General features: G+C 40.4%; 1 protein-coding gene across 1 annotated transcript in view; it reads left to right on the top strand.

The window, feature by feature from the left end:
- Positions 1 to 23,437, top strand: part of itfg1 (integrin alpha FG-GAP repeat containing 1) — a 142,790-nt gene that overhangs the window by 76,369 nt on the left and 42,984 nt on the right. The window contains exons 11-12 of the mRNA XM_083998250.1: positions 14,707 to 14,857; positions 15,863 to 15,971. Coding sequence (XP_083854376.1) covers positions 14,707 to 14,857; positions 15,863 to 15,971 — 260 coding nt within the window. The remainder of the gene's footprint in view (positions 1 to 14,706; positions 14,858 to 15,862; positions 15,972 to 23,437) is intronic.

Here is a 23,437-nt window from a genome sequence, read left to right as displayed (position 1 = left end):
GTCTGTTGAAAACACTACATATCTACAGATATAACAGAAGAGCTGTTTTCATGGCATAATTGTCCAGATTCCAGAACCATTCAATTTTACATTCAATTAGTGTCTGTTGTACCGAACCTGTACCGAACCTGTACCGAACCGTGACCCCCGAACCGAGGCAGGTACGTACCGAACCGTGACTTGTGTGTACCGTTACACCCTTAATGTACAGTAGTAGAGTTGGTAACAAGATGAAATTTGCAGAGCAAGTTTGGCTAATGTAAACAAACCAACGAGTACGTTATATGCTTTTAAGGCACAATGTGGAGGCAAAGAACCACCCGACGTGACGCGAAACTTTGGTATTATGTTGTTTTTTGCAAATTTTTTGAAAACTACATCAAGACCATTGGCTAATACAATTTTCTTGTCTTTTATTCTTCCCAGCCCCGCTGTGTAAAGGCCTTTAGCCTGCCTGGGTAAAAAATCAATTTGCACTCTCATGGATGGACAGATGGAATTATTTACACCACCCATTATTTCCTCCAATAAAATAAGATCCCCGATAAAATTCCAGACCAAACATAATCATCATGTTTCCCTTAAGACCCGTATCAATTTGTCGCGTTTTCCTGCTTCTGTTGTAGCAGAAATATCACAGAACATTTTTGTCAGAGAGGCTAGAAAGAGTTTAAAGACATTTTTACCTCAATTGTTTTTTACTATGAGAGAAGGCCAAATTGCAGCTTTATACAGGCTTTGTTTCTTTATAGATTAAAGTGTACTGAGTTTGTGTGTTGTGTTGTTTCCAGAGATGCAAAAATAATTGACAACAACAGCAACCACCAGAAATGCGATTTGTGCATACTAATATGTGTTTTGTAATTTAGCTTTTTCAGAAGTTATTCAAGTATGAAGTATGTTGTACACTCACATGTTTTGTTGTGTGTGTAGGCTCGTGTTTTGTTTGCTTTCGCGTCAATAGTTACAGGGCATTCGTACATGTGCAGTTGTGGGGGGGGGGGGGGGGGGGGGTTAGTTCAGCCACCTCTCCCACTGTGGTGTGTTGTTGCACTTGTAAAAGTGCTAAACTGTCCTCTGAGAATAAAGTGTGTGAAGTGTTTGGTTTAAAGTGAAGGATGTGGTATGAGCAGCTGCTAACAACAATAACAGTTTCCCTCTGTTCTGACCAGCTGATGTCACAGGAAAAATACTGATCAAAATTCACCTCTAGGCTTTTAGATACACATACTGTACTGTATGTATGACAGGGAGTGACTGCTGTCAAATGAGATGACAGTAGGAAAAGAAATTGATTCTAGCTCAAGCAAATGGTTTCTATAAATTCTATGAGGCTACTGGTTCGACATTGGCATTTCTATCTCTTGTTGATTTCTCTCTGCACCATCTGTGCAAAATCATTACTCTTCAAGAAGCTTTTGCTGTTTAACACATCACTTTATGACAGATGTCCGCATAAATAATAATTTTCTGCTGGTGCATGGTATATCTAGTATTCTGAAAAAGATTTCTCATAAGAATTTCCAAGTAGCACAATGGATCCAACAGTACAGGATGCTTCAGCAAAAGCATTTAGTTTATAAGTTCCTATGACAAATTCCCATTATACCTAAATTGTGGCTAAAAAAGTCTTGTAACCTCAAATTTGGAAAGTATTTTAGCAAAATACTGACCATCTGCCTGCTCTTTCCGTGCATGGATGCAGAGCACAATCAGCTTGTGCACATTCCCTTGGTCTCGCTCTTTCTCTCTCCCTCATTTTGTACATCAAAGCTGTAGTGTTTCCCTGAATACCACCAGAGATGCTCTCTCCATGGAAACACACAACTGCCGTCGTTCAGCATAAAGATAATAGCCCCTTCTTTGCTCACCCATTTACTTTGAAAATTAATTAAATCTTCCTTGTTAAGGTTTTAAGACTCTCTAAGGGATTGAGCATGAGATGGACCGTGTTTGTTCACTATGTGCCAGAGAGAGAGAGAGATGGGGAGAACTGTGTTGGTGTTGCCAAGGTTATATGAAATATTGTAATGTCTGGAAAAGGCTGGTGGGAGCTGGGGAGGAGAGCTCCCTAACTGCATGAAAAGCTCACCTCTGAGGCTCCACTCAGCTGTAATCGCTGGTGATTTTGTGCAGAGGAGCATCATCGTACAACATCAGAGGCTATACTTATTCAATCTTCTTCTACAGTCTGAAGATAAATTATGGAATTCCAAATCCCTTAAAAGACAGAAAAATCCCCAGATAAAGGCATAATAGCTTTTTGCTGCTTTCTCTCTCTGATAATTACTTTCCGTCTTCCTTGCTCCCCATGTTTTAAGAGTTTGGTAAAACAATAGTGACAACATGAAAATGTTCTGGGGTATTTGAATTTCCTAAAACAATTAGACTTGTCAATGAAGGGCCGACTGCACTACTTTGTGCAGATTTTGTCCGAGAACTGGGACTAGTAATCCTGAAAACTGGATTTATGCAGTCAAAGATACACAGTGGATCAATGACTGAATACATAGATCAATATAATGTGATTTCCTTCACCAGCTCTCATTGATAAGCCTCAACAATATCTATTTCTATTCCTAAACTGGGCATTTAAATTAAAAATAAAGTACAATTCTGAAAAAACATTGCCTACTGCATTCAGAAATAATGGTGCTTTTGTGAGGTAGCCAGTCACAAGGGAGATGAGCGACCTGGTCTTGATTTATAACAGTCAAACAAATGTGATGATCTACATTGCTGTGGGGTTAACCTTGGTACTGTAGTTGTGATTGTTTTGGCTCATCATGAAGAGTCGGAGTGGAAGCACTTCAGCTGAATTATAGGGCTCTAAGTCTTCCAGGGCTGTAGCACTGATGAAGCGGCACATGCAGCCACCGCAACTAATCATTAGGTAAACAAAGCACGCATTGTGATTTCCATATCAGCACAAAATGTGATCTCAGCTCGGTTGTGTCTTTATTCCAAAAAAGATTTAGGGGGTGAAAGGGGGGCACAGCATGCCTTCACAGAACTTCCTGTTTCCCAGCCTTATTGGATTTAGTCATGATCGATAGAATAGTCATGAAATGACGTTGAAGGTTAACAATGCTGCTACAGCATCTCAGAGTCCTCTGCTGTGATGACAGTGATAAAAGCGATGTTTCCTTGAAGTAAACGGAAATGTGCAGATGTTACAGACTACAGGACTATTTTTGGACGCTACAAATGTCTGAGCCCAGCCACTCTCTTTAGTCAGGTACACTTCAAATTCACAGGAAGACGCACATAAAACACACTCTCCATTCATCCTGTGCCCTGAGGGAGACGGAGCGTCCTGCTGGCTGCGAGTGCTTGATGTTGCAGTGGTCCACCCCGGCTTCATAAGAGCCCCCCCCTATTGCAGGAGAAACGGTCTAAATGTCACACTTCACCCTCCAGTGGGCTGCTCTCCACGCCTGTGTGTGTGCAAGAGTGTACATGCAACATGTAGCCACGCATCTAGTGGTATGTGCTGAGAGCGAGCTATTTCTGGAATACGAAATGAGGTCACAGATGGAGACGGCTGAACTTAAGTGATTTCTGTTGTATCTCCTACCACGACATGGCCGCACATCACGACGTGCTGTACACCGCTCACTACCGATAACTGGTTGTTTGTAGACATTACTGTTTGGAACCATTAATGTCCATCCAGACGCACATTTCAGATGACACAAGTGTCTCTGACAAGTAGCAGTGTGAAGCTACAACAGGACAGGAAAAGCCTTTGGGAGATGCGACTCTCCCACAAACATGGCACAGACACTCACTTAAGTGTAGAGCTCTTCAGGCTGTAGGTCAGTGAGTGTGCGACAGTAACAGCATAATGTTGTTCACCTCATCTGGAGGTTGTTGCCCAGCAAAATCACAACAGTCTCTGTCCTCAGCTATTCTTTGTGTCTTACTCTGTGTAGTGGACATACATTTTAGAGCAGGAGAAAGACATGTTTCAGGGCAGTTCTTCTAAAGTCTGTGTTTTCTGTCACACCCAGTTTTGCTTCAGTACATCATACAGTATGTCCATGTTTGGTTTGTATCTGACTGTAAGCTCAGGTTTAGCTATGATGATACTTGGATTTACTCTTACTGTACATTCAGATTTGACTTGGACCAAAGAAATGGGACAAACATGCGGTGGTGGTTGTGATGTAGATTAAGAGATAAGTATTCTCTGGTAGAAAATTAGCTCACACTTAATGAAATCTAGAATGTTCTCCGTCCTTCACAAAAAGTGAAGTGAAATGTGCTGTTATTTTTACAGAAGCAGTTGTATGTATCGGCCCGGTGCCTCAGTCTCTTATAGCAGTATAATCAGATGATGAGAGATGCAATAAAGTAGGTTGAACATGGATTTCCTTGTCTGTCGCTGATGTAGGAGATTGTTATCTTCTGGACAATTAGATAAAGGACTCAGCAGTAATATAATGTTTGTCCTCTCTATTTTCATAATTGTAAGTCAGGTGGTTCTAAAGGCAGTTCTGTATCTGAACTTTTTTTTTTTTTTTCATTTTGTATGTGTAGATAATACTCTGATCAACATTACATTATAGTTTACTGTTGCTGCAGGGAGTTCTTCAGACCACACTGCTTTTTGTGGTGCTTTTTATTTTTTAATTGACAAATTGCCATGTTTATCCCATCACCTGACACTTAATAATGCATAATTACAAACTCAAAACATGTTTTTAATCATTTTTCGCAAATTCTTAAAAAAAGAAAAGAAAAGAAAAATGAAGCCTCACTCAGTAATGTTAATTAGCTACGGATGAATACGTTTGCCTGGTGAAGCTGTCACTTCACTCAACAACATCCATGATGACTTTCCTGTTATTCCTAGATGATTATTAATAAAATCTATGTGATACTGGGGACTACAATGTCTAATAGATAAGAAGCTGTAAACTTAAATCATCTTAGAATAAAATCGGTCTTTGCACTGATTTTAGAGCAGTGGTTTACATCAATAAGCAACATTAATGAAGGATAATTAATAATTCCAAGTGTCTTTGTCATGAACTTCAAATATGCCTGTGAAACGGTAGATGTACTGTAAAAATGACAGCGCTGTGATGCTGACTTCTGTTGTCAATTCACAGATTAATGTTAAACTCAGAGCTGAGGTCAGGACAACACCTCACTCTGTTAACACTCATTGATGCTCTTGGTAATGTATATCTCACTGTCTCTCACCTTGTTGATGCCTTGACAACTTCCATCATATTAAGTTTTAGTATTTCTCTGTGTGTATGTGTTTGTGTGTGTGCGTGCGTGTGTGTAACTCCATCTATCAGTATGCACCCCGACCAAGCAGCTTCCGAGAGCTTAGCAGGCTGTTGCTAGGCAATGCTATTAAAAATCCATCCTCTCTGTATGTTAGCTCTGTATGGTTGCTCTGTCTGTCTCCTGGTTTTTATTGCTAATACCAGGGTTGGAACTGGAGTAGCGCAAGACGTTTTCCTCGTTAGTACCGCAAAGTGTTTTCTTTCCAAAGTGCGCCTTTCTCGTGGGAGGCCGGTTTGGCTTTAGATGAGTTCCTAAACAAAAAATAAAAGGAGCTGCTTAGTATTACCATAATGAAAGAGGATGTCTGCCATTTGATGATTAGTTTTAAAGAACGTCATTATGCCATATTCTAGCGTGCAGCCCTGCAGTGCTCGTACAGCAAAAATCTGCGGAGGTGTGCATTTGTGCTTCATTAAACAGAAAGCCAATCTGCTTCTTTGAAGTCATAATCTTCACTGTGTTCACATAAATTAATCTCTCGTTTGCTATTCTCTGTCATGTGTTGACATATATATGATACTTCTAGTAATTCAGCCCATACCTAGGTTGTGCAATGCTTTACATTAACTGCACAGAGTAACCAGTGGCTGACAAGTCTGACTTTTAGAATAAATCATCTGCTGTACATTGCATAAACCCATTTAGCTTTTCACATTTGTTTGAAATGTATTTCACCAAATTAGTTTGGTCAAGTACCACCAAGCAGCATGAAGTGCAAAGTACAGCAGAGGTTGATGGGAATGTCATTAGTTTGCAGGTACTTGGCCATGATTAAAAGCATTTTGACAAATGAAAGTTATGGTGTCTACACACAATTTCACAGTAGTCCATCAGTAGATTCATTCATTCTGGACTAGGACTGAGAATTATGCAAAAGAAATATAGAGATATATTATTACTGTGGCTGATATTGTACAATAAAAGTCACAGTTTCTGTTCAAATTGTAATTTTTGCAGTTAGTTTAGTTTGGACTTGTACAAGAACAAGCTTATTCCTGTCACTCATATTAGGAGAATATGATTTGTAGGCCGGGACCCAGTTTCCAACACAAATTCATACGGTTTTTCAGAGTCACTCCCCTTAAATGACGTCATTGAATGCTATCTATAAGCGCACAGCATCATTAATGTGTCAAGCTCACGCTTGAATATTACTATTACAGCAGACATTAGTAACCATGCATCCCTTGTTTGATTCCTAAAAAGCAGGTCCATCCAAAACAATGATTGATAATCCACTATAGTCCCACAGAAGTGAGACCACGTTTTATTTATATACCCATGTTTAGTGTAGTCAGAAACACAATCAGTCATTTTGGAGGTTTATTCCAGTGAAAACATGAGCAAAGCCAGTTTTAAGGCCACAGGGGTTGGAGTATTGTGGTGACAGATGGAGACTTTGAGCTCAATACCCAAATTCAGACTTTTCCACATATCTATCTCACGCTGCCACCAACCATTTCAACTACTCAGCTATTCAGAGTTCAAGTCATTATTGTTTCCCAGCTGTGTTTACTGTCAAGTTAAAAGCACTTTCATATGAGCAGCATTAGCCTACATGTGGACTTGTAACTAGCAACACTTAATGCTTTTTCAGAGATGTGATGAAAGGAGAATGGATGTCAAGCTTTACACATTATGATTTTATTTTCAAATCAAAATGTTGTATTACATCGTCGTTGTGTGGCGTGATCTTGTGAACAGCAACACACACAAGCACAGAGTCTAAAGAAAGCAGACTTTGTGACACAGGGGGTGGTATGAAGAAGCAGCTAGGGACAGACGGGGAGAATGAAAGAGTGAGTGACGGCAGGCGGACCGTGAAGAGGAGTAACACTACCAAAGAATGTACTTTGACTTTGATGGTGTGTCATCGTGAATCATTGCCTGTGTTCATCACCATGGTGGCTAGCAGGATGAGAAACCACAGCACCCAAGGGTCTTGACAACCTAAGATGCCTGTCACTTTATTTTGTGGACCTGCCCACTCCATCTTGTTGCTTACCTTTCGTCCACATCTCTTTCTCTCTCTTGCTTACCAATAAATGTAAGTTACAGGATCACTATTAAAAAAATCTAATTTTCCACTTGTCACTGAAACTGAAGCAGTTGGTACAAAGGGAAGCTTTCAACCATGCAAATCTTTGAGAGTGGTTTTGCCTTAGTTTTTAGTCTTTGGTGTCCTTACCACCCCAGACCTGACTTTTGCTCCACCTGCAAACTGAAACCCCTGAGTTTTCATCAAATACATCTTTAACATGTAACATCTTTGCTCTGATTTGGGTCCAGAAGTCCAAAGGCAAATTGCAAAAGACTGCAGTACTAAACCCTCTGATGCTTATACTGTCCTACACAGGACTTAGCATTGCCAAGACAAGAAACAGTGGATGACTGGCTGGTTGGTCAGGGCTTCATCCTGCAGCAAGATAATGAGCTGTGGGTCGTGGGGTGCAAAAAACTGGGACACCACTGTATGTATCTGACAGCTTTTTGGGAACCAAAATGATGGTGCACCCACGTTAACACATTCTCAGACACACCATTTGTATACAGACTTCTGTTTCTATAGACTTTATTTGAAACATCGTCTGTCATTTTTTTCAGAACTGCAACTTCAGTGCCCAATATCATGCAGAAAAAACCCGAAATAAAGCAAAAGTAGAAAAGTAGCTTTCTAAGTGGGAGAAATTAGAAGCAACTACACAGCAGTGTGCATCTGTTTTTCTACAGATCTTCTCAAAACTGCCTCTCTGCTCAAAAATGGCAAGTTTACTAACACCCTGGCAGTAACAAAAACCTGCAAAAAATCTACTTCCACAATCTTCTCAGTGACGGATGGGCTTACTTTGTGTTGCAAATCTTCTCAAATCGAGGTTCCAGCTGTGAGTTTGCCACTCTTAGCGTATTTTGATCTTTTTTTTCTTGATTGGGGCGACAGCAGAAATCTCACACAGGTAGGATCTGTCAAAAGGAAGGAATGTGGACCGTATTACTGCCTGGCTGTGGGTAGTCCTTTCCCATTGCAACCCTTAATGCAGCCAACGCCTTGGCCTTGAACTGCAGCCACATTGTTGAATCAGAGGTGACATCGATGAACTGTTTCTCTTCTGCTGTGCTGAAGTCAGCAGCTGGTGTTTCATTGAAGAATTCTTAGTTCCAGTCACATTGGGTTGAATCCTGCCCTGAGAAAAACCTCTGGAAATGTCTGTAAGAGATATAATATATGTGGGAACACTGTACAACAGCTTGCTGACCTTGATGAATGATTTAAGACCCTTAAATTGGTCTATATCACTGGCTGCCCCACATCTCCAGTTTTTTTTTATGAATGATGTGGTTCCATTTGGCCGCTGCGGAAGGTGTGTGTTGGTGTCCTGCAGATCTAGTTCATTGATTTTCTGAAACATGAGACTGAGGGATACATTTTTCATCATGTCATTGTTAAACATGTGGGCAAATTCATTATTCTCTGTCTCCAAGAAGATTCTGATCTCATCCCACAAGTCAAACACCCTGGATAAAACCCTCCCATGTGGCAGCCATCGGGACTCGCTGTGAAACAGGACAGCTGTATTATTGGATCCCATTTACTCGCACAGTGTGGAAAAGCGTTTCTGTGGCAATGATGGCTGTCATTACATCGTTCAGCTGTGTAGATGGTAGTGCCTATCTGTGTATCACACAGTATGTCCACCGCACACTGGGGGAAACACACTTGGCAAGTGCTTTGCAGCCTCGATCATTTCCCAGCCTTTGACCAAGCCATCTACATCCACACACACACACACACACACACACACACAGTCCACCCACTTCAGATCAGCCTTTTTCAAGTGTCAATGATTTGGAACATTTGATCCATAGCGTCTCTGTTAGTTACAGGTTTGCAGTCAAAAAACCCTCCCTCTAATCATGTGCATTAATGAATCAGATGCATATATCAATAAACAGTGAACAAAGCCGCTGTCAATAACAAAGACTAAGTGAGCAATGGTCTTGCATGCCATAAATGCCCCTTGTGATAGTATTGATGGACAGAGGGATAGCCTTCAGCTTGCTGGTGGTTGCTTCATCTGTCTTGGCTGACTGGATCACAAGTGGACAGCTGTAAGTACAGGTGTGAATGCACTCAAGATGCATTTGAGATCAGATCACTCAGACCCCATTCTGATGTCCTCTTGACCATATGTGGCCACACGCTTTCAGCTCCGGAGCCACACTGAACTGACTTGTTTCCCATTTTTGGCATCTACTGACCTGACCATCCACATTCCACAAACATGCAAGTATCCTTGGCTAGTGCTACAACAGGAGCCAGAATTCACTTTGCCCTCATCCAAAATTTCCAGATAACCCACCTGCCGCTCTTGTGAGTTGCTGTCATGTGACAGCCTTTTCTGCTTATTCAATCCGTCTCTTAAACATCAGCTTGGTTTTCAGTTGTCATCTATATGTTACTTGAAAATTGTGTGGCTGGCAGAGGTGTCAATCTTGTGTAATTGTTACTTTGTAGAAGTAACAATACATTTGTGTGCTTCAGAGCTTCTGTTTCTGTTAATCATATGCCTAGAGATTCTTTTCCCTCCTACTGTTTTTTCAGTTTTAATTAGACAAAAATCAAGAAGTGTAATAAGGTGGTAATCAGCTAAATTGAATATAAAGTGCATGGCTAAAGGCAGACTAACATGAAAGATATTCTGTTTAACATACAGAGGGTTTGGAAAGTAGGGAAGAGCAAGTGGAGAGTTTAAAGAGACGAATGGAAGGTAATTTTGTCAAGGAAAGAGGTAAGGGCTTTGCTGCTGTGTTACCATTATCAAAACTGAAAAGAGCATTTTCAAATGCACCCACAGCAAATGACACACAACTTCAAAGCATTTTAGCAAAGTCCTTGGATTTTCTTTTGATTGGCAGGCAAAAAGGTGACAAATGTTAACAAAGGCATCTATGAATGGATGGATGGTTGGAGATGAGGTTGTAGTTGTGGAATAGAGGGGGTAAAGGAAGGACATACTGTAGGAAGTTGGCCGGGTTAGAGTAGCCTCTCATCCTGGGGGCGATGAATAGACAGATTCAGGTACAAGTGGATGGGATAGATGGCGTAACGGTGAAAGGTGGACAGGTAACAGTCGCCTCTCGAAGCGTTTTAGGTGGGGGCGGAGAGGGGTCATCGGTGTGATCAGCTGCTCAGCCTCCTGCCAGCCAACTGCCCCTCTGGAGGCCAATTAGAAGGGAGGTGGATGGAGCTGGAAACACTGGAAGACTCCCCACGGGCACATGCACACACAAAAATACACACATCAGTGCTGACACTGAGTTCATTCAATAATCAAAGCCCCCAGGCACACACGCACGCACGCACACACACACACACACATACACACACACACACATACATTAATGCAGACACAGGCTGAAAGTGCACTAAAAGCATAGTTTTGGATTTAGCTCATTTTTGTCATTTTCTCTCACTTTTTAAGTCACACTTTAGATCATCATAATAGCACAACATTACTGGATTATTGTTTCTGTGGTTCCAGAAAATGACAATAATTGGTGAAAATAGGATTGGATGTTCATGGTTCCCAGAGGATGGATCCTAATGCATTTGCTAAACCCATGTCATGTACTCTTCGACCACTGCAAAATACACAATTATTGTTATGAAAGCCAAATCTCAATAATTATTGGATGTCTGATTTATACTGGGACCACATTAGGGAGGGGTTTCCTTAATGGCTTAGTGTGTGTGTGTGTGTGTGTGTGTGTGTGTGTGTGTGTGTGTGTGTGTGTGTGTGTGTGTGTGTGTGTGTGTGTGTGTGTGTGTGTGTGTGTGTGTGTGTGTGTGTGTGTGTGTGTGTGTGTGTGTGTGTGTGTGTGTGCGCGTCTAGAACATGTTAGTAGGTTTGCTGTCAGATCTGCAGCAGCCGCCACATAACCGTTTGATGTGAGGAGAAAAGCTGTTATTGAATTCTCTGGTGATGTTTGTGACTGTGAAGGTGTGTGTGTGTTTGTGGGTATGTGTGTGTGTTCCACCTCATGACCGTGAGTTCATCTCCACCATCACCACCCCTGCAGTGCTGCAGAGAGCTTCTTTTGATGTACAAAAATCTCAGAAAGGACACACACACACACATTATGCTTTCTAAAGTTCAGCCTGAAACTTTGAAATGGCTTCATTTCTTTCTGTACATACACACAAACACACACATTGTCCCTGAGAGATTGAGACAAATTCCTGGAGTTGGAGGCCTGACAATCTGCTGGTGAGCCGATGTTACCATTAGTACTGTGTCTTGACCAGTAGCTGCTGCAGCGGCAGGTCCTTTGTGATGACTGGCCACATTCTGTAGGTTGCTGTGCTGCTTCCTTTATGCCTAATGAGGAGGGAGGAAGGGTCTAGAGTAAACGCAGTATTGATGGATTGCAAAGAGTGACGACTATAATACACCTACAGTAGCCAAATTCAGTTTTACCAGCTCAAGCCCACTCCTCAGCACACTCAAAGACGAAGACACCCTGGAATACGAGCATGTCTTCAGAGAAATCGTCATCTGAACTGACAGTGTTTTAAATGGTTTGCCTGAAGCATTGCTGTATGTGTCCACTTTAGGAATTAATTAAATTCCCACACGGGCCTGCTGTGGTTTAAATACAGATATCATTATCAGCAGCTGAGTTGTCTAAGTCACCCACTGGATGAGCATTTGAACATTTAGCTGCCTGCACAGAAAGCACATTATTGCTGAGTGCACTCACTCCTCATATTGCAAGGCCAGCTGTGGATTCCAGACAAGTGTAAGGGAGTGTTTGAAATGTTGCCACAAAATGAGAAAGTGGATTTGTTTCCCTCAGGTGGGTGCAGCCGATAAAGTGGCTTTGCCCACAAAACAGAAAAAAAACACTGAACGTTCTGATTATGAAGTTAATATTTACGTTCCATTTTATTGTGCCGTCTTGTCGATAATCCTGTTATACATCGACTATCGACCAGACTAATCTGACAGACATCTTTAGTGTACACGTAGAGCAGAGTGGGTCAGTCCAGTAATGTTAAACTTACATGTTTGTACCCTGATGAAGACTATTGTCGAAACGTTAGTCATGCTTGTTTAAATTTATTCAATTAAGTTTTTCTACATCAAAGGCTACAAGTGTGCGACATCACTTTACTCTATCAAACTTACATGTTATACATTTATGATGCTGTTTGTACTGTATTGACACAACTACTAGTGTTGGGTGCTACAGAACATGATGGAAGTACCCTTTAACTGCCTTCTCCATGAAACAGTTCAACATGTTATTGATGAAAATCAGTTTCCCCATAGTCCGTGCCCTTAGATGCTTGATGAAATCATTGCAATGATAAAATATAATAACAACAAAACTAATGAACTTGCACTCTGTTAATGTTTGTCCACTTAGCCATAATTTTTACTAAAACCTCGCTGAGAGCACTGGAGAGGCTTAAATAATGCATTTCAAGTACCAATCTGACCACTTGGATTGCTTGGTTATGTAAAACAGCATTTATTACCCTGGTTTCTGCCTTTTATTGAGCATGCAGAGCCCATGTTTTTCACACTGATATTTTTTGGCTTTTTGTGTTTAGCTTTGTGGAAGATAAAATAACAGGATTGGTTCTTGTATGCTTCTTCTCTGACTTACAATTCATTCTCTACAAGTAAAGTTGACATGCTTCCAGGATAGATGGCATCATCATGTTAATGACAATCAACCAATCCAAAATGATATTTTTCTTTTTATGCATTATGTCCCTCCTTTTCTTCTGAGTGACAGTTGAGTATTTTGCCACAAGGAAAGAAGATTTTATGTTTTTCTCCAACTCGACTCACAGTCTTTTAAGTTTTAAAAGCAGACAAGCTGGCAGATGCCCCATCAGACTCATAGCTTGTGGTGCGCCTTCACCTCCACTCCCTAGACACTTGCACTGGCACAGTGTGTATGGAGAGTAATTTAAAACCCTGGGAGAGGGAGGATTTTCACGATCATTTTATTTTTAGCCTAGCTTTTTTGTTTGTTTGTTTTTTTCAGGTCACCACTCCCACTGAGATCTAAGAACAGGTAGACAGAGCCATCTCCAAAGAGAAAAAGACACATAGATAAAGAGCAGGATTCAATCTCCTCACAGATTCAAAGGGAGATGGTGAAAAAGACTGAGCGCACACAGCAGAGGCAGAGAGGAGGAAACCATTCACCACTCTGCTCCATTAAGAAACACTAAAGGGTGTGGTCACAGAAGAGTGAACACCTCTAAATGAATATCGTATATATACCGGTACAAATATTAGAAGTCTGTATATTTTTGTGTCTTAATACAAAAAAATGTGCTTGCATGATTGTGCATTTCTTTTTCTTTTCACTTACTGTATGTGTAGCAGTGTAAAAGAGCAGTGCCTGCAGGTGTTCTATCACAGATGCTTCTAGCCTGAAGCATCTCTCATTCTCTAAAACACTAATGCTCTTATTTTGAAAAGAACACATCCACCCAAAAACTCGATATGCTGCAGAATTTTCTATCGAGTCACTATATACTCTTAAATCACTGCTCTATGTTGTAATCTTGTCTTTTGACTGAAATGGAGCAGAGAATATCAGACAGAGAGAATACAGTATGTCTCTTTCTTAGCCTGCTAACATGTTGTGGTTGTGAATCAAACTTCTGGCCCTAATTATATTTTCCCCAGGAAATGAGGGGGAAACGGGACAGTCAGAGACAGAGACAGCTGTAAGCCATATACAGCTGTTTCTGCTTTACATGTCTTCCCAGTCCGACACAGATCCCTATCCTCTGCACAAAGCATTCTTCCTCACAACCTTGCAAATCTGCGGTTATAATAGCAACACAGCTGGCCTCTGAAGGGAACGGGAGATGGCACTCTCACTGGTTTATTTCATGTCATCTCTGAACACACCCATGATTCATTAAGAGACTAAATACAGCCCTCTTAAACCGTGCGCCTGGTCTGGTGAATTTTTACATGTCTTAAATGCGCTTGCTTCATGTGTTGTGGACCATGCACTTGGATCATTAAAAAGTGGCTCATTTTCTGGTTCAGATGTTTGCTGTGAAATATAGAAAATGTCATTTGGTTTTAATAGTAAAGTAAATTCCACCATTTAAAGTTTGTTCTGAGCCTCTGAGTCCCGATTTATTATCACAGATATAGTATATGTATATCTGGATTCACCATTGTGATCCAAAACCAAATCATCAAACTGAACTGTGAAATGTTCTGCTTAGCAGGGACGTACTGAAGAGTGAGCCAACAACACACTGACCTAATTCATCTGAGAAATGACAAAAAGCTGATGACATAAACAATCTTCTATTTTGAAGTACTCAACATTATCACCATCTCTCCTCTCTCTCCCCAGTGGTCAGCAGGCCTTCCTGTTGGAGAACGTGCCCTGTAACAACGCCAGCTGCCACAGTGTAGGGAGGATGTTCCACATCCACTGGGACCAGTCAGATTTGGGAGCCATCCAAAACGCAGTGATGGCAACATTCTTTGACATCTACGAGGATGTAAGTCATTTTTGCTGAGTTTGTGTAATTTAGTTTTTGCTTTAGTTACACATACGTACATACAGTTCAGCGTACCATCCTTGTCTTTCTACTTTGTGCCTTTTATGTCTGTTTCTCCTCTAAACATCCATCACTTCTACATCTCCTCTTACTTATCTAATTAATGTGTAGACATCAGTCTACAGCAGTGTATCAGCAGTGATACTTGACATTTCAATATTATGACTAAATATAAAATCCAATATAAAAATGTATGTATCTAACGGAGTAAACATTATCTGATGTTTAGATTTGATTATGCATAAAGTTTTTTTCACAAATTGACACAAGCAAAATAATTCATCATTTTTCTTGTCTTGCATGCAGTGCCTGTTTGCAATCAGTAATGCAGTTAAAAGAACACTAGCTTTTGTGCAAACCTACTTAACTACATCCTTGCCAGCTCATCTATTTACAAGAGCAGGCACTTATTTATCATCAGTCAGGTTCTGTGCTGTTTTTCACTCCGTGCATACATGCTATTATTTGAATACTTCAAAATATATCCATCCACAGTGACAATAATATGTTTATTGGAAATACAAACACCTAAAAATACACTCATGCACAATTAGATACAATGTCATGCACCCGTTTTCATACATGCATATATTGTCAAAACCATCCTTTTTGTGTTTTATAGGTTCTGCTTACAGTGGCTGTAGTGCAATCTACTATCTATCTGCTTGCCTTATCGGAATTAATTATTGCTGCCTTTGTGGTCTGTCTGTTGGATTCTGTCCTGTCTCTCTTTTTCTTTATCCCTCGCTCTCTCCCCACCCCTTGAGACAGATTTTTAAAATGGGAGCGAGATGTAGGGAGGAGAAAAGAAAAGAGGAAGAATGGAGATGATGAGATAATGTTGGATCAGTCACCCAGTGTGTTGGAGGGATAAAAATGTACATCAGAAGACACACACACCATGCTCTCATTGTCCCTTATCTGCATGCCTGTCTTCATTTGCAGGGTATATTAGACATGCTGGTTCTGAGCCAGGCAGCGGACAAAAATGACTTGATCATCCATGCTTTAAAGAACAATTTTGAAGCTGATGCCTACTTTGTTAAAGTGATGGGTAAGTGAACGCCCTGTTTCTTCTCTTCCTCCCTCCACCCCACATACCCATACCAGTCTATTAATAAGACCACATGTAGTCAGAGAGGGCCTTCTTCCTCCCAAATGGTCCTCTTTATATTGCACACACAAGTGTAATTTAAATATTATTAATGTCCAAGTGTATGTTCTCTACTATAACAATGCCTGCTACACCAATTAAAATCATCACTGAACATGAGCAGCCATATTCCCCAGACCTAGAAAGCAGATGGTCATGACCATTATCTGTCATATTAGTGTGATATTTTAGCCTGGAGCTTCTCAGTTGGGGGCAAGAAAGGGGAATAGTCTGAGCTTTTTGTTCTATTTCAGCCTAAATTAAAATAGCTACTGTCAGCACAAAACGGCTGTTGTAAATGCACCTTCTCCCAAAAGGTCATTTTGAATGTTGGCTCAGACTTCTCTCCCAGATTATATTGTTAAAGCATATACAGATTATTAAGGTTAGCAAAAATATTAATGCAGCACAAATGAGCTGCTATTTACATGTGTGTCCTGGTGTGTCAAATTAATCATTGGTTTAAAAAAAACAGTGCCTGGCCGAGAATCTGCAAATTACTTTATGAACAAGTAATAATAAGTAAGTAATAAGACCAAGGTTATTCATTATTATTCATTGTAAAACTGTGATTAATTAGTAAGGATGTATTGTTTTCGTATTTAGCACAAATGGCGGAAACCATGAAGCCACGATATGCTCTGTTCAAAGCCAGACTGGCATCTTATTTGCATCCCCCTCCCCCCCTTTCATCATGTCATCTTTCACTTTCCATTTTTGATTATCTGATGAAGATGTCAGCAATGCCAGAAAAATAACTCATTCTATTTCTTCCTTCCCAACCTTATTCTGTCTATGCACTGAGATGAGTAAATGTTGACTAATTCTACAGAAACGGTTCATGTCGTCTGAGCAGTATGTTGTATTTGAGTCACAAATAATGCCTGACTAGATGCAGCTGTGCTTCAATATCTGATCTTGATGCTCAGAAATAGTTTCATACATTTTTGGCACCCAGCGGTTTTTTTTTTTTCACTCTCCTGCTCAGTTAATAGATTGTATTCCTTTCATTTTTTTTTTTATTGTAACGTGTTTGAGTAGAAATCAAGACGTGCTCTTTTGAAGTCAAAATGTTGGTACAGCGTTAGTACCTAGTGACATTTGAGGAAAGCAAAAATAGTTCCACTCTAGGGTGGGCCTTTGCACAGTTTAATCTGTCATTCTGCTCTGCTCATTAGTAGAAAAAATATCGTTGTTCATTTCTGTCTCTGCACAGTTGGCAAATGGTTGTTGTTTTGTCTTTTGGGAAGGGAGGGGTAACACTTGCTCCTCTGCTTTCAGAAACAGAAACATACGTATGAGATATCACCATGCTCAATAAACACACACCAGCACAGAATTACTAACACATATTCAATGTGTATTATTACATATTCATAAAATAACCCCTTCTTAATGCATATTCCTTCACATAGGCACTTTTTACTTGTCAAAACAAACCAGGTTTATTCATGTTATTCAGAAATGGTATTGTTGAGAATCAAGACAGTTCCAAACTACATTTAAGTAAATAGTTTATTGCAGTGGTAGATAAATAGACCTCTGGTACTGTGTGTAATGATGAACAGACAGAAAAAGTTCATTTCCATGAGAGAAAATCCCAAAACAAAAATCTGACAGCAAAAAGAAGTCATATCTGGTATTAAGCTAAATTCAAATTAATAGGGATATTTGTCAGGTTTCACTGCAGCAGACTGTGGTTTCTCACAGGGAGCGGGTGGTGGTGATTGCTTGATTGATTGATACAGATCAGAGGCTGCAGTGAGTCATTATCAGAACGTGATAGGAGAAAAGACCTGATAAATACAAGATTTAACACTGACATTTTTTTTTCATAAACCTCTGCAGACAGCTCTTGGTGATCAAAGAAATAAAATTTGATGCTGAATTCAGAATTTTTTTTCAAACAGAATTTTTTTTGTTCTTTAACAGCAAGTAAACATCTATTCATGCTAATACTGTTATATACTGTATACTGTACAGTATATAACATTTCATGCTATTCATACAGTGTATATAACAGTATAGCATGAATAGTCAGACCCAAAATGTAGGTCTAATGCCGGTCTTTGTTTTGATACCGCAGACAGCAGACCACTCTGTCAGCCACTTGAATGATACACTAGTGAAATGGGAGCAGTGATAAATGTTGCATTGCTTCTAATGATGGGACCAGTGCTGGGTGACATCCTGTTGGTCTAACTGATTGTAGCACTGTGTACTAGAGGGTTGTTACCAGGAGTCTTGTTGGAGCACATGTGGTTTCATGGCAACGACTGCAAACTTCAGGCTTCATGATTCCTTGGGTACGGTAAGGAGTAGATCTAATTAGACATTTTGACCTGTTAAAGCAGGATGAGGAAACAGCACAGGTGGCTGCATTTCATTTGGGTGAACCAGTTGCAGGGCTCTGGTATTGTGCATGCTCAATAATGGAGCCATTGTTACTATTATTTACACCTGTGCTTTATCCTGCTTTGACAAGTCACAGTGTCTGCCATGAAAAGGGTCTCCGGTGTCTCCAATGTCCCAAGTCCTGGCATGCACTTGAGCATTTGTGGGACACTGGTTTGAGTGCTAGGTTGAGATAAATCCAGGATCCCAGTGGTTTCCAGGTGCCCAGTTGAGATGTGTGGAATACATCATGTAATTGTTGTAATCCTACTGTATACTCGTGTACAGTACAGTATATACTGTCATATGTCCATGCTAGGGCTGGAATATTTAAAGTGCAGGACCACGGTTTTCAATTCACAAAGTATGCTTGAATGCTTCTAATATTGTTATTTATAAGAGAAAGAATGTGAGCGTTCATGTTGCTGGCTGTCACTTTAGCTAATTTGTGCTAATTCCTGAAGGGGTTCACACCAAATTTAAAATTTTGGCACTTGTGACAAATTCTTGTATGATATTACTATAGCCAAATATTTGTTGTAGACAACTGATATTATAGGGTCATGTTTGACAGCTGGTTTTAACCCTTTATGTGTTTGCTTCTCTCCTTACCTGCATGCTCAGATATACAGTTTTGTAGTACAGTTGGATTTCCAATAACGCTGTTCTCATTTATATGGTATATGTTTATGTTGTCAGACAATGGAACTGGATGAAATAGCATCTGAAATATATCTTAATAAGACTCTATGTTAACAGTGCTGCTGCTAAAATCTAGATCTTTATATCCATGACATCATCTAACAAAAATACCAAACACATGAATTAAAGATAACAATTGTGGTCTAATTTTAGCTTTCACTCACCTAAATAGCCTAGAGAGGAAGTTCAAAGCGGCAGGATATCTCTTCTCTATCTCGTCTTTTGTCTCTCTCACACAGTGCATAGGCTTTGTCTGGGCAACAAGCTGCTGCTCTGCCACTCACTGAACACAGCAGACATGTGAGAGGGCATTACTGGCATCTCTCCTCTAGATCTCGCTAGATTTGTCACTCACTGCTAGTTGGCAACACTGCAGGCTGTAAACGCACCCTAAATAGAAACTGTTTGTGCCAGTTCATTATGAAAGAGCAACGGCCAATGGGGAAACTCCAGCTCAGTCACATGGCATCCATGTTGACCAGTTAGGGCACTGTGATATTTCAACCCCCGTCACCCATTCACATTCACAGTTACAGGGCTGGTGGTCCAGAGCACTGACGATCTGAAACACCAACCGATGATGCATCTTATCATCTCAGCTCACACTCGACCCAATCACCTGTCGTGTTTGCGTGAATGACTGTCTTGCTGGTTTGTCATCAGAAAATTCCTTGTTAACAGTTAAAACACAGTGTATTATTCTTTTCACCAATGTCTGAATTTTGGTGACCTCCAGTATTTTTAGCCAGAACGGTGTTAAAACTACCCTGCAGAATTTTTTTTTTTTTAATGTTATTTCTCATGGGGTTTCTTTACAGTTGCAGAGTGTAAATCCCCTTTACTGTGTTTTTTGAAAATGCATGTCGCAAATTGAGCCCCATTTACAAACAGCAATACACATTTATTTGTTGACAAGCTAAATCCTACACAACCAGCCGAAAAAACTAAAGTTTGCTGTTGCTGTCTATTCCTTGCATCCTCCTTTACAATGCCTCCTTTGGTCCGTTCACCACATCTACCATGACGAACCTACTGAGAATAGTGAGCTAACTAGCTTCTTATAGCGAGGTGAGAGATGTTGATGTGACATGTTGCCATAAAGCAATACATGCTCTCACAAGCGGGTGCCAGCCAACCAACCAAAATTACATGTGCAATACCAAGCTAGCCGGGCGCTGTGTCTCCCTGTTAGAACAAGATAAAATGTCAAACTAATTGTGAAACTGTAACTTTAAGTGGAAATAGTTACATTGTGTTGCTTTAATCAGACAGTTTGTAAATACCCACAGCTTCTTAAGAAAAGGTCCCATCAGCCAAAATTACTGCACCATTTATGTGCATTGCCTTAATGTACAGAAAATAGTAACAGAGCCACAATCAATCAAAAAAAGTGGGGAAAATAAATCGCAATTGGATATTTTCCCCAAATGCATATGATCCATATTCTCTTGTAGAGAAGCTTGACTTTAATAGGGTAGTTACTGTACAACTGAATTTGGTTGGGATGGGTAATTTAAATTCAACAGAGGTTTAGAGCTTTAGTCATGTTTAGCATCTGATCAAATGCAAGAAGTGTGTATAATAAACACAAAATAGTGTTAGCAGTTATCCTGACAGTCTGTGTGTACTGTCTCTTTGTGTGTGACCTTGACACCCCCCTCCCCCCTCCCCTGCTGTAACATGAATTTGTTCTGTGGCATCTCTTTAAACAGCTGTTCTCTTCTTATCCATGTCTTCTCTCACTGCAGCAAATCAAACAAAACACACACACCCACACCAAAATGCCCAGAAAAACACACACAACAACAACTTCAGTTATTACATTTTTAGGTTGTTAATATTTCATACATGTTCAGTGTTGCATTTTCTGCATCTAGCTGACTACTGACTTGCGAGCGTACAGCAAGCAACCAAAATAAAAATGTATCTGTCAAGTGATACACTCTGTTGACATTTCATTTATCTCCCTTGTGGATGTGATCTCAAATGCAGCTTAATAGCCTCGCACCTCCCGTGACAAACCCCTGAGGGTAAATAGTTTATTTAACGTTCTTTTCAGGCATATTTGATAGCACAGCTCATAACGTTAGACTGTAATAAGTGAGAATGAATGTGTGAATTGCTTATTCAGACTTGACACACTGTGCTGTCTAGTGCTGGGTTCTTTGCAGTGTTACCCAGGCCTCTGCTCTCTAATGTGGAATCCCATTTTCTCAAGATGATGTCCCTCACCCCCCCCCACCACCACCACCACCACCTTGAGCATTATCGAACAACGCCTGCTCAAGGATCGACTTTGTGTCGTGCTCGGTGTTTGTGTGTGTGCAGTTTGTGAGTGAAAGGTAAGATCCCAGGATGCACATGGACTTCCTGGGATAAATCCATCACATGCTGGCCTCAGACAGCAGCCCTGTCTCTCTGCCTGCCAGAGGCCTGGACTCTTGCTGGGTTCTTCACACTGAGATGACCTGAACCTGCACCGCTCTGACATCTTATCCTCCTGTGAGCCCGACATGCAGCAGCTCGTTCACTGGCACATTCCATCAAGACCCTTACCTCTGTTGCCATAGGAGCATATATTATTTAGCAGGAAGCTAGAGGTTTTCAGAGTGGAGCTGCAGCCAAGTGGAAGCCTTGGCAGCTATGGTGCCATTCTGTGAAAATAAATATATATACCTGAAAGCTGAGAAAAAAGACATATCAGGACTGTATGTCATTTTGTTATGACGGTTCTTCTCAAAGTGGTTGGTTGAATGTTATGTAGTGTATAGTTGCAGTTCAGTTTCATCCTCTTTCCTTTTTTTTGGCAAAAACTACTGCAAACTCTGCCTGAACTGAGGCGTGCTCATCACTGACATTGAATGAAAGGTCCTGGATTTTTATATTGTGTCACTACAGGATAGAGATTATTTCTGATAGAGAGCTAAAATGCTCTCATACTAGCATTAGTGTGGTGGACATAGCTTTGTAGTTGTATCTATATAGTGCAACATGTATAAATCAAACACCTATGTAATGTTGTAAACACAAATAAGAGTGTTTTTCCCCATTGCTTCTCTGAGGAACTCTTTCTGTCCCATCCGCACATTCACATTTTACCAGGTCTGCTTTATTCAGCAAACCTCTGGCTGCACTAACAGCAGCTACACCACTGCTCACTCTCTGCCATTAACTCACTCACTCACTCTGTTAATTCACTGTCAGCTGCATGTCCGGATTGTCCGCGCACTGCATCTAAAACACTAGCCGTACTCTTGGCAAGTGCATGTGCATGTCCACTGGACTAATAAAGGTAAACACAGCGGTGATGGCCGTGCATAATGGCATTCCACTCGGGTGCAGCTCTCCTTAAATCAAAGGCGGCAGATAAATCAACATGTGAGATGTAGCAGCAATTTAATGAACTGAAAGGAGGAAATTTACATACAATGTATGTAGCTGCAATAATCATCATCATTCACATTAGACGATGCTCTCATTGATGAGGGCACCATCCTCCAATGAGGACATACTTCAGTATGTGCATATTGATTAACATGATCAGTCTAAGATCAGAAGCCGTGACATCTTGATTCAGTTGATCTTTAGTCTCTACTTTGAAAGAACACAACAGGACTAAATGTGGATTACATCACAGTATATCACAGCAGATAGTGATAACAATAAAGACATTGTGAATTTCTATCGTGGCTGCTGAGTGAAGGATGCTGACAGTATGGTCACATGAAAGATATTGAAAAAATAGAAAAAGCACGCACATCCTTAAGTCTAAATGCTGGGCGCCGGACAACACAAGTAAATGATAAGAAAATGGAAAGTCCGCACACCAGCAACAGCTCCAGAGCAATAATTTATTATCACCAAAATGGGAGTAACGTTTCGGGTTAGAAACCCTTCCTCAGACAGTTTCTAACCCAAAACGTTACTCCCTTTTTGGTGAAAATAGATTATTGCTCTGGAGCTGTTGTTGGTGTGCGGACTTTCCTTTTTCTTATCATGAAAGATATTGTCTTGAAATCTGTATGATTAATTTTACCCATTCTTAAGGATAGAAATCATGAATTACATTTGAGGTTTCCATTTATGATCATGTTCTCTAAAGAGGGATGGTTGGAAAGAAAAGGAAGGGTGCATGCCTGCCTGCGTCCCTGCATGCGTGCGTGACTCAGACTCCATATTTTTACATATTACTTTACAAATGTATAGGACAATATATTGTCTCTATCGAGTGATTTATTAAAATAACTTACAGTTTAAAAAATTATTAAGTT

This window comes from Trachurus trachurus (assembly GCF_905171665.1).
Source record: "Trachurus trachurus genome assembly, chromosome: 3".
NCBI lineage: Eukaryota > Metazoa > Chordata > Actinopteri > Carangiformes > Carangidae > Trachurus > Trachurus trachurus.
This window is presented reverse-complemented; position numbering and strand designations above follow the sequence as displayed.